The sequence below is a fragment of the Corticium candelabrum genome, chromosome 3 (assembly GCF_963422355.1).
Source record: "Corticium candelabrum chromosome 3, ooCorCand1.1, whole genome shotgun sequence".
NCBI classification, from domain to species: domain Eukaryota; kingdom Metazoa; phylum Porifera; class Homoscleromorpha; order Homosclerophorida; family Plakinidae; genus Corticium; species Corticium candelabrum.
Genome location: NC_085087.1, coordinates 666,781 through 679,699, shown reverse-complemented (window position 1 = coordinate 679,699; position 12,919 = coordinate 666,781). Strand labels below are relative to the sequence as shown.

The 12,919-nt window shown below is 42.5% G+C and overlaps 1 protein-coding gene across 1 annotated transcript; it reads right to left on the bottom strand.

Moving 5' to 3' along the window:
- Positions 1–11,102: 11,102 nt before the first annotated feature.
- LOC134177012 (uncharacterized) lies at positions 11,103–11,555 on the bottom strand. Its single transcript, XM_062643712.1, has one exon. The coding sequence runs from the start codon at positions 11,553–11,555 to the stop codon at positions 11,103–11,105; it is 453 nt and encodes a 150-aa protein (XP_062499696.1).
- Between the last annotated feature and the right edge of the window lie 1,364 nt (positions 11,556–12,919).

Here is a 12,919-nt window from a genome sequence, read left to right as displayed (position 1 = left end):
ATGATGTATTGCTGCTATGGAATGTTAAATCATTAAAGATGGCCTAATTCCTTATCATCAGCTTCAAAAGTACACAAAAGATGACTTTCTGCAACTTGTTATGAAATGTATTAAAGAAGGGTGGCCTTCAACAGTAAGAACAAAACACTTTCGGCTTTCACGGCATGTCAGCACCAGTTGTCCATATATGATTGATGTATACTGAAACATGCAGAAGACCCTCGAATTGTAGTTCCAGCAAAAGTGATGTGGCAGCTTCTAATAGAACTATGCAAATCTCATGTTGGTATAGAACGAATGAAGAACTGGCTCGTTGTTTCATATGGTGGTCAGACATTGATAAAGACATTGAAGCAATGGCCCGTAGTTGTGAGGCTTGTGCTAGTTACAGTCACATGCCACCAGAAGTAGCTCTCTACCCATGGGAATTTCCCAAATTTCCTTGGATGAGGATTCACATTGATTTTGAAGGACCATTTTTCAACAAGATGTAAGACGTAGTTTATTGTTGTGGATGCTCTCTCATAATGGCTGGAGGTGACTTAATTGCCTGTGGGATCAACTTGCATACCTTAACACCTCAGTACCATCCCCAAAGCAACAGGCAAGTTGAAAGGTTTATTCAGTCGTTGAAGTCAGCAATCAAGAAGGGAATGGAGAAGGCAGGATTGAATTTGGAAGAAGTTGTAACAGACTTTTGGTTTGTTCATAGAAATGCTAATCACAATACTACCAGCATCTCTCCTGCAACATTATTGATGAATCAAGATTTGAGATGTCATTTTAGATCTCATCAGACCTCCATGTAAAGTTTCAAAGATCAATAGAAAACTACATAGAACAATGGATAAAGCTCAAGCTAAACAAAAAAGAGTCACGATCGGACTGCTCATGAGAGAAAACCATTCATTCAACCTTCATGGTGTTGTTCTGGTGTGTAATATAAATAGACAATGGTGGGGAAAAGCAAAGGTCATCAGTGTGTTGGGGAATAGGTACTACACAGCACGATACGTGGACACTCCTTTTAGGAGAAAAGTTTATATAGATCGTCTAATCCTTGGTCCCAAGGCTGAAGAACAAAACAAGTTGGCTCAAGAACAAGCACGTGTCTGAAAGTGACTCATCTGATAGTGGTAGCAACTCGTCTGTTGGTGACTCATCCGTTGATGACCAGATCTTTCTGTTAGAAGAAGTCATTGCACAACAAAGGGTATATATACCTCTCAGACGATATGGAGACTGGACTTTGTAAAATGACGTTTCTTACTGCGTTTAGTCTAAAATAGTTATGTATTGGCAATTTTCTTTTTTTCTTTAATTTTGAACAAAGGAAGGTGATGTGGCATCCAGGAAGTTCACCAGTTTGACTGGAGTTTAGGACCCGGATCCGGCTTTGGGTTGACTGTTAGCAGGTGTGTACCGGGCAGCAATATGGAAAATGGGATTTTTATGGAAGAATATTCGTTCTCAATAAGTGCCGGGCTGTTTGTAGGAAACTCTAGAATTGGCAGATTGACTTGAGCACCACAGAGTAGGCTTGCAAGTGTGAGTCCCATCTCGCAGCGTCCTGCATCTAGACTTAGTCTCTATAAACTTACGAGGGTGACCAAGCCTGACGGCCTTTCTACGCTTCTTGTCAGGCGTTTCTTTAGAGGTTCCCATCCACAGCGTACAAACGTTGTCTTGTTGCCAAACCTGTACGTGCACTGTAGTATAGTAACGCACGTCACTAATACAGCCTCGGAATATCAACCAACTTTGGACACCAACGTTGAATCACCCACCACAATCTAGATTCTTTTAGCGGCCCATGGGCTGTAAATAAGAGTAGTTTCCTAAAGATTGCCCAAAATTCACGGTATGTGTTGTTGAGTTTGTACTTGATAGAGCAGTCATTTGGGAGTGAAGAAGACAATGCATCGTATCTTGCGGCATTCTATTGGCGGGGAATTAGAAATGATATCTCATGTTTTGCTGTTCTTGTGACTTCTGCTGCCAGAAAACCATATCAAAGGTAACATTCCAAAGGCTTTTGGGGGAGGACACCACTGATGGACATCCCTTCTAAGCTTCACAGTGGACATGATGGGACCAATGCATCCAACCACGGATGGAAGATCACAGGTATGTTTGACATTCATTGATTACACTACATGATATTCTGAAGCAGTGCCATTAAAGTCCATCAGCACCAAAGCTGTAGCGGATGCACCGGTAAACTTAGTTGGATAGGCATCCCAGAAGAAGTGCTGAGCAGTATGGGTGTGAATTTCGTATCAGATTGTCTGACAGTAGTGTCCAGGCTTCTCAACATCAAGCGATTGACCATGACGTCTTACCATCCTTCCTGCAGCGGTCTTGTGGATGAATTTATTAGGATTTTGAAAAAGATGCTTTAGCGCTTGTGCAAAGATCATTTGCAGCAATGGAATCGCTGCATTAATGCATTGCCGTTGGTACTTTAGGAATCCCTATAGACCTTGAAGTATCTATGAGGCCTCATACCGTTCTTCCATACAAAAGATCAAATGGAGAATATGAGGCCTCCTATAGACCTTGAAGTATCTATGGACAAAGGAAAATAATGGTGGTGAAATCAAAACTTCATACCAGTAAGTTTTGAGCTTTGAGAAAGAATCAATTTGCAAGGGAAGAGTTACAAAAGGCACAGTCTAAACATAAAGCATATCATGACAGGAAAGCAGAGCGTCGGACATTTGTAAGTGGAGATAAGGTACTCATTCTTCTGCCTACCAGTAGCAACAAATTGCTCATGGCATGAAAGGGACCGTATATGGTTGATGATTTGTGAGAAGACACAGATTTCAGAGTAAGCATCAATGGAAAGTTGATGACATACCATGTCAATATTTTTAAGAAATTTTATCAATGAAAGAAGAATAGAGTTTTGAAATCACAGTTTTTGGGGGGCATTATTTGAGACGGATGGGATGATAGCTGACGACCCTACAAATGAGGAAGATACCTGATTCCTGATTACAAAGATATCTGACTAAGACACCAATTGACCGAGCCACAATGAGATGAAGCAAGAGCTCTCATCACTGAGTTTTGAGGTCTGTTGTGGACATGTCTGGTATGACCGATTTCGAGTGTCATCACAGCGTTTTAATGTCTGATCGACCTATCCAATGTAAGCCCTATGTCATACCATACAGTATGAGAGACTTTACGGAAAGGCATTGAAGACATGCATTAAAGACATGAAGAAAGTTATTTGAGAATCAAACTCCTCCTACGCTTTTCCAGTAGTAATGGTTTGCAAAGATAGTACCAACCGAGTGTGCATAGACTGTCGTAAGTTGAACAAGACCACCGTAATGGACCTTGCGCCCATCACACTCATGAGCGACCTATTTTAGTTCATCAACAATGACAACTACTTCTCTCAATTTGACTTGTCAAAAGGCTACCGGCAAATACCAGTAGCAGAAGATGTAAGAAAAACGACATTCATCACCTTTGATGAACAATATGAATTTCTCAAATGCCTTTGTTATGCTGAATTCAGGAGCAACACTGGCCCGGTGTATAAAATGGGTACTGAAAGGTTTGACGAGAGCGGATAACTGTATGGATGATATATTAGTCCACACAGCTACTTGGGAAGAACACCTCATCGCTTTGAGGAAGTTCTTTGAGAAACTAACAGCAGCTGGACTTACCCTTCAACCAAAGTTATGCTGTGTTGGTCACATAGGGTCAACTCGTTTGTGGCAAGAAATACACCAAGGGATCTGGGCGCCCCTCTTTTGATTGATTGGAGAAAGTCAGATTGGCAATACAACCAGGGACGAAAAAGAACTAAGGTCACTCCTGGGACTCACCAGCTTTACAGGGAGCTTATCCCCAATTATGCAGCAGTTGCCAGACCATTGACCAATATGCAAAGAACAGGCCAACACAACAGGCTTTTCTGGGAAGATGCAGCGGAAAGTACTTTCTGCAGTCTCAAGCAATCTAGTGGACTAATACTACACTTGCCGGATCATGGCGAGTGTTTTGTATTGTGCACATATGTGTGATAAGGGTCTATATATAGGAGCAGTATTATTGCAAGAACGCGAGGGTTGTCTATATCCATTATAATAGCTGGTCGAAAGTTGTTGACTCAAGAAAAGAACTACTCCACTGTTGAGAGGAACTGTTTAGTTATTGTGTGGAGCAGTCAGAGGTTTACAGTGTATCTTTACAGTAGGGAGTTTTTTCTTCAGACAGATCACGAGTTACTGATCTATCTTTGACACTAGAGATTCACCGACAACAAGGCAATGAGATGGTCTCGTTTCTACAGAGTCACCTGTCTAAATAGGAGTAGTCAGAGCAACCAAAAATTGTGGAGCTGACTTTAGGACTCGGATAAATTGATTCTACAGACTTTGTGTGACTTTGGAACAAACTGTCAAGGCAAGTTTTTGGGGACAGCAAGTGTTACAACTGCAAAAATACAAGTGATGACAAGGAAGCTGGTTGATGATTGATTGACAGGAGATGTTGGGTGTGTGATCAAGAGTTGGATGTTTGCCAGTTGGCAGGTTCCCTTGGCACCAAGCCACAAGGAAGGGTATATAAAGATTAGACCTGTTGGCGGTTCTCACTTGTGGCTAGGATGGAGGCGAGTATATTGCGTAGTTGTATGTATAGTTTGTATAGAGACACCGGTTGCGAATCATATCTAGCTAGAATTGGGTGGAGAGTCAATAGATGAACGCTTTAGAGACACCGAGGGAGACTGACCCCTGGCATATCTCTCCGTTGGCGTGGACCAAGTCTTGGTGCTAATTAGTGTAGTCTTGTCTTTCTACCATTGCACGTGACATCTACCGGTACACCTTTGTCATTAGCTTGTGCTTACTCATTAAGGGTACGTTATGTCATTGAGTCCATTTCAGTTATAAGTCAACTGATGCATTCATTTAATTAACTGTGATCAAGGGTGCAATTGTTGTTTCTGCTCCTTCGAAGAGGTAGAAGAAGAAGAAAGCAGCAGTAGAAGAAAGCAGCAGTAGAAGAAAGCAGAAGAGCCATGCCCACCAGAAGAGCAGGAAGTAAATAGAGAAATGATTGGAAAAGGGATTGAGCGTGCACACTATATGCAAACCAGTTTTGGAGCGATGATAAAGTTGTTGTTGCTGTTTGTTCTCAGAATCTGTCGGCTTTGCAGGGATGTTAGATGAAAAAATGTTACTTGAGATGTTTCTTTCAATGAGTTACACTTCCTTTCCTCGAAGATCCTTATGTAAAACACAATAATGCTAGAGAGTAAGTCCAATAATTACTTGTTACACTGAGGGTGTAATGTCACACTATCAGCTGAATCAGAAGAAACGTGTATATGTCATCCCTCTCTCTGCTGCTTTTTTAAGTTTCAAAAGAGCAAAAGATATCACATGATGTGTTTTGGACCTCTTGTGACATTTTGAAGTGGAAGAAAGGAAGCATCAGAAGAGAGTAAGGAAATGCTCTCCAACTGTATATAAGGCCACAAGAAGAAAATGAGTTGTTTGACAGGTGCGAGCTCAACAACTTTTAGCTGTGAACCAATTTCTTTTTAATTTTTTATTCTGATTGCACATGCTTTTGTAGTAACACGACAGTGAAAGGAAGTATTATTTCTGCCAAATCTGCTTATGTAAAGCAGTGAAAGGAGTTAGCAAATCACGACTGTTGTAATACGTCTTGCGGAACTAGAAAATGTCTCGTACACGTGCACACAACGTAAATTATTCGGGCATCTGGACTGCATCGGGGTACTAGTAGAAACAACCAGCGACATGTTACTGCAGAGGCACGCACTGTTCAGCTCTTCTGTCAATGCAAAATTCAGACTCTCTGTTCACTGGTAGCCCATTTGTTACTTAATTTTTATATTAAAATAAAATGCGCGCGCGCTCACAGATTTCTGAGCCATATTTTCTGTCAACACAACTAATTTTCTGCAAATGAGCTTATGGCAAATTCAGTTGTTGTAGTGTTGCTAGATTTTTAAATTGATGAAGATCAGATAGACTTTAGTTTATGGGGCTAAAGATGTGATCAATTAGGTACAGTACAACAGCTGTTGGCTTTACAAATAGATATTTTCCTGGTTGCAAATGTCACTGGCAAAAGGGTGTGGGCATATGGGAATTATTGAAAATAGCAACACTGGCTTTTGTTCTCAGTTTTATCTCTTCAGCAGAAAGTTGTTTTGACCCCTTTCTCAGTCAAGCTTTTAATCATTTAGTTTTGTAAAAGGTTCTTGATCCTTCATTTGGCCACTATATGTCAAGGTTAGATCATGGATAAGAGCTCCTCGAGGCTCTAGTAGCAAATCGAACAGTAAGTGATAATGGAGTCTACTCTGAATGTAATTAGTTTTAACTGTAGAGGTTTTAGATCTTCTGAAGATCATATTAGAGTGCTTGCTGATCAAGCAGATATTCTTTGCCTCAGGAGCACTGGTTGCTGAAAGAACAGTTTGATCTACTTGGTCATGTAAAAATTGATATGTTTTTCACAGCTGTCTCCCCAATGAGGAGTAATTTAATGGGTCAAGGGAGACCCTATGGTGGTGTTGCTATCATGTGGAAGATGGGGTTACTAAAGAATGCTCAAGTACAAAAGACCACATCAGACAGACTGTGTGCTATTAGTATTGATTTGGAAGTAAGGGAAATTCTGGTTGCATCAGTATATATGTCCTGTGATTTGGAAGACGTAGCATCAAGTGATGATTATGAAGAAGAACTTGGATACTTGAATGGTCTTGTCAATAGCCTGGAGTTCAACAGCAAAATAATAATTGGTGACTTTAATGGTGACCCTCTCTCATACAGTAGTAGCAGGTTTGGAAAGAAGATGAGAAAGTTTGCTACAAATAATGGTGTCATCATTGCAGATCTAGATCACTTTGATCTAGATCGCTTTGAAAAAAGATGTAAATTTCATGACGTGGGAATCAGGGGATGTTTCAAAGTGCAGTTTGGTGGACTATACCTTAGTGTCAAATAACATCAGATCTCAGGTTGGAGATTTTTATGTAAGAGAGGATGTAGTTCCTAGTTCTGATCATTGGCCAGTGTGACTATTGATTCAATTCGGTGATAATCAACATAATGTAAAGACCTCTAATGTCAGACAGAACCATTTTGTTTGTAATTGGCAACAGTTTCAAGACCTGTACTTACCTGGATACCAATGGGAATTTGATAGACGCCTATCAGATATAGAAATACCTTGGGGTGCAATTCTCTGTAATCAACCAGACTGGTGTTGTCACAGACCACTCTTGGAACCGTATTGCGATAGCATTATTCATGCACTACGTACTGCAGGGCAAAATAGTATTCTAAAGAAGAAATACAGATGAATTTGGCTCCATGGATGTGATAGCGATATCGACTAAGACAACAGGAAGCCATGAAGTATACTGGTAATGGAAGCAAAGTAGAAAATGTCGGTCTGGTACGCTCTTTGATGAAATGAGGGACAACCGGAAAATATTCCGAAAAGAAATCAAGAGGGTTAAGCAGGTGAGTGAAAAGAGAGAGTGAGATCCTCTTGGAAAAACTTTGTTCAGCAGACAAGAATGATTTCTGGAAAGAATTAAGAAACAAGGTTGCTCATCATGCAATGGTGTTCAGATAGGGATGGCAAGAACGGACAGAGACATTAGCAATCATTGGAAGAGTATTACCGAAAATTAGGAAATATTCAAGATCAAAAATTTTGCGATGTATTGAACAACCAGCTTGATAGAATGGTAGAAGAAGAAGATATGAGAAAAAGAAACTCGTGGTGGCACTTTGTTATCAACACAGAAGGATGTAGGAAGGCTTCTTTGCAACTGAAGAACAATAAGGCCTCAAATTTGGATGGTATTCAGGCAGAACATATCAAGAATGGCTCCCTGAATCTCTATAGACATATTGCTGGCTTGTTTACAGGATTGATCAAGCATTGCTGTATTCCAAGAAACTTTAGAGAAACTGCAATCATCCCAATCTTGAAAGATCAAGAGATAGAAATAGTCCAGACAATTATAGAGGCATAGCGATATCGTCAGTGCTGGGAAAACTATTAGAGAAAATTATCATGGCAAAATAGCAGAGAATTTGGCATACGAACAAGCAACAATTTGGTTTCAAGGCTGGTCATGGCTGTGATATGTCTACGTTTGTGTTACAGGAGTCTATCAAATATTTTCTTGAAAATGGAAACAAGATTGTATTTGTTTGCTTTCTTGCCTTATCGAAAGCATATGATAGAGTTAATCATGCTATATTGTTTATGAAGCTGATGGAACTGCATACCCCTACTTTTATCGTGAAATTCGTGAGGAACTGGTATAAAGAACAAGCAAGACCTATATGTGAAATGGAACTCGTCAAAATCAGCATCTTTCAAAACATCTAATGGAGTTTGCCAAGGCAGTGTACGCTCTCCTGCTTTATTTAATGTCTGCGTTGATGGATTGGAACAATTGGGAGTAGGTGTTCGAATTAACGGGAGGTTTAGGGGTGGCATGGCATATGCGGATGATTTATCGCTTCTGTTTACAAGCAGAGAGGGCATGCAGAGGTTATTGGAGATCTGCAAGAGTTTTGCAACAGACCACTGCCTGAAATTTAATATTCAGAAAAGTAAATCAATTAGTTTTAGGAAGAGGCGATCCATTTACTGTAAAGAGACAGCTTTCTCCATCAATGGAGAGTGTCTGTCTGAAGTACTGATGTCATTCATTTAGGTCATAAATTATCGGCTGTTTTGAAAGAAACAACTGGTGCAGTGGAAGAGCGGTGTCGGAAGCTCTACTCTTCATTATACTCAATTGCAGGGGCTGTCAAAGGTGTGGGTCATAATCCTACAGTATGGACAACAATAATGTACTCCGTATTGTTACCTGTATTGGGCTATGGATGCGAACTGTGGGATTTGGGAATGGGAAGTACCAAACGTTTACTACATCAGGCGTGGAGAAGAGGGTATCATAGAGGGCTAAGGATCTCAAACAGAACATCCTTGCGGGAAACTCTTGGAGAAGCTATCAGGGAAGCTCCAGATCTATTGCATGTTAGCCAGCTCTCTTTCTTATGGAGAGCAGTTCATTCTAATTCTGAATACTCAAGGTAATCTGTGGCGATCAGTGGACAATGAGACAAGGACAAGAATCATGTTGTTCTACATGGACTTCAAGAGCTGGATTAAACCTAATTTATGTTTGTTTATTCTTCTATGTTTGTTCTTCTATGACTCTCTATTTTTACTTGTTAGTGTATGTATCTTGTCTGGCCTAGAGCACTGTACCTGTAGTGGTATGAAACAAAATATATGTGTCGCTGTGCCCCTCCATAATGGGCAAGTGGGCTCTTTACCCCCATCTGGGCGCCCACCAACCCGGCAGGTGAGCCCAGCAGGGTACATGTTTCTGTGTAGTCCACACGGCGATCAAAGACTAGCCAATTCTATATAGACTGCAGGCATTACGGTGACCACAAACATCGGGACGGCACGCCTAGTGGATATAAATGACCACCAAGAAAGCACTGAACGTCATCGTCAACGGACCGTTCGCCAGACCACAGAAGCTCCCAACAACTGAAACAAGTCATAGTTTCATGGATAAAGCTAGAGAAACATGAGAAAGAAAGACAGACAAGTTTCATAAGTTACTGTCGTCACTGGGGTTTGAACCCCCAAACCATGGAGTGGTAGCCATTGTCGCTAACCACTAAGCCACGGCGGTGACTTGTTATTATGTCGTGTCCAACCAGATCAGTCTGGTTTGTAAAGTCTATTACAAGTACCGGAAGCAAACCCTGCTTCAGAAGTACTTCAACCATCACGGCTGTCTAGAAAGAAGACATGACTTTACGAAGGATCCGAGTAGATCCCTGAAGCACTGTTTTCTGTAAGTGCTGCAGGTTGTGATGACCTGGAATATTGTCCAGCCATTGTGCAATACCTGCGTGCACTGTGCCCAAAGCTCCCAAGACCACCGGAACCACCAGTGTTCGACAATGCCACATGCGGCTTATGTGCACTCGCAAGTCGCTGTACTTTGCCAACTTCTCAGCATGTTTCTTGCCAATGTTGCCATCAGCAGGACAGCTGATATCAATAAGAAGACAAGAGTTTGTCTTCTTATTTCTGAGACAGATGTCTGGACGATTGGCTTTGCTCTTCTTGGCAGTGGGGATGGTGGTATCCCACATCATAGTAATGTCATCCGTCTCCACAAGCCTATCAGGATGATGCCGGTACCATCTGCTCTCCACTGGAACCCCAAAATGACGACAAACATCCCAGTGAATGATGGAGGTCGCCTGATTGTGTTGATCAGTGTAGTTCATTGGTGCCAAAGCACTACAATCTGTCACAATGTTGTCAACTGTTTCCAGGCCTACACTGCACATGCGGCAAGTAGGACTGACATCATGATGTAGAATCTTGCGCTCATAGTACCGAGTCCGAAGAGCTTGGTCTTGAGCAGCAACAACCAGTCCCTCAGTTGCAGCAGGAAGATTTGCTGCCTTAGCCATTCGTAGGTCTCTTTCATGTTCACAGCCGGTTGCTCAGTGAGACGGCAATACTGCCTGTGCATAGGCTTTCTGCGCCAGGATCGCACATGAAGAGAACTGCAACACGTACGGTAATGTCTAGCATCTGTTTCAGGCGCTTGCTTGAAGCCACCTTCAACCGAGATGGATGCATTCCTGTGTAAGCTCTGCGACTTGTCACCCAAGCAAGACTCCTTCGCAGCTGTGCAGTAAAGCGACAAGCCATGCACTTGATCGAGTGTGAAGATTTTCCAGAGTCACACTCTTGTATCATCTGTATGAAAGGATCAGAACTGTGAGCAAGGTAACAGTTCAGCCTCACAATACAAGATTGATATGTCGACTCAATCTGTTGTAACCCCCTACCCCCATCACTGCAAGGAGCGTACAGTCGGTCAACGTCTGCAGCAGAATGGTGGACACCGTGCATAGAGAGGAGCTTTCTGGTCCGTCGATGGAGCTGCTGCAAATCCGTACACCCCCAATGAATGACGCCAAAACCGTAAATGAGAACGGGTAGTGCAAACCCATTGATGGCTAGAATCTTGTTCCGACCATACGACTCAGTCCCAGAACCACCTTCACTCTGCGGAAGTACTCACGACGGAGTCTCTCCCGCATCATGCTGTGCTGAATAGTGTTACTCTCATCTACACTCACATACTTGTAGACTGGACACGGTTCCAGACAGTTGATGGTGTCCGTTCTTCCTACCGTCACTCCAGAGTTGTGTCCAGGTAGTCTGCCATTGACAAAGTGTGCAGCAGCACACTTGTCCAGACCAAACATCATCTGGATGTCATCAGAGAAGGTATGAACCGTGTGCAACAACCCATCCAACTGATCAGAGTTTCTGCCATACAGCTTCAGGTCATCCATGTAAAGTAGATGACTGATGAGCTGACGTTTGGCAGTCTCACCATGCCCAGTGGTCATCCGGTAGCCATAACCGGTCCTGTTCAACTCCTTACTCAGAGGATTGAGAGCCATACAGAAGAGAAGTGGAGAAAGTGAGTCACCTTGGAAAATACCCCTCCTGATCTGCATAAGTCTTGTCTTGATTGTACTGTTCCCGCAAGAAAGTATCATTGATGTCCTCCAGCTCTTCATCACACATAACAGAAACCTGCACAAGACTGGACTGATCTTATGCATCTGAAGGCATTGGAGCAACTAACGTGTGGCATGCTGTCATAGGCTTTCTGGTAGTCCACCCAAGCCAGGCTCAAGCTCTTGTGGCGGGTCTTACAGTCTTCGGTAAGAAGCTTGTTGATCAATAGCTGATCCTTTGCACCAAAAGATCCCTGTCGACAACCCTTCTGCTCCGGAGCCATGAGGTTTCTTTGAACCAAATGCCCTGCAATCCTCTGCCTGATGACTGAGGAGAGGGTCTTATAGAAGACAGACAGACACGTGATAGGCTGGTAATTTTTGGTCAGTCTTGTCATTCTTAGGAATCAGAGTGGTTGTTTCTCGAGACAACCAGTCGGGTACAGAGTCTGGATTCTGAACCAGCAGGTTGTAGTTACGAGTCAGATCAGTGTGAAGACACGTGATATGCTTGACCCAGAAACCATAAACCTTGTCTGCCCCATTCTTTTGAGACATGATGTGACCTTATTGTCTGAGATAGGTAACCACTGCTGCTCATCTTTCCGGTGCGTCTCGTCATCTGTTTGACGTCTCAGTCAGAAAGCAGACTCATTGTGATGTACCTCAGTTTCTAGGATACCACCCCAATACTGTTCGATCTCAGACTCGGATGGCAGGGAAGTGACCTCGATAGTCTGCTTACCCAGCTCTCTGTAAAACCGTCCAGCATCTCGTTGAAACAAACCATTCTGGCTACTCTCTTACAATTCTTCTCCAGCCTCCTGATCCGCTCAGCCTTGGACTTAAGTTCCATTTTCAATCAATTGATGGAGACCTCACAACTCTCCGAACAGGAATGTCCAACCGATGTCGAAGAAGTCGGAGTTTATGTAACATCCAAATGCCCGATGAACCCTTTCTAACCTCCAGCAACAGTGAGATCGCACGTCGAAGTGTGAGAATCTCCATATCCAGCCTTCGTCTCCATGTCGGTGTTTGAGAATTGTTTGACTTCGTCGTTTTTAAGCCCCGCTTTTTGGACACTAGCGAAGCAGCAGAGTATACCAGGTAACTGATTTCACTCATATCTGGTTCATCCTTCAACGAACTGATGATCGTGTTAAGATCACCAATAAGCTTCAGGGTTCCACTGTTCACAAAGATCCTTGGAAGGCGTTGTCTCTCACAGATAGGAATTTGCCTGACTTTCTGCAACTCCTCAAGAAACTCTCGACGAAGTACAGGGTACACAGCAGCATCGC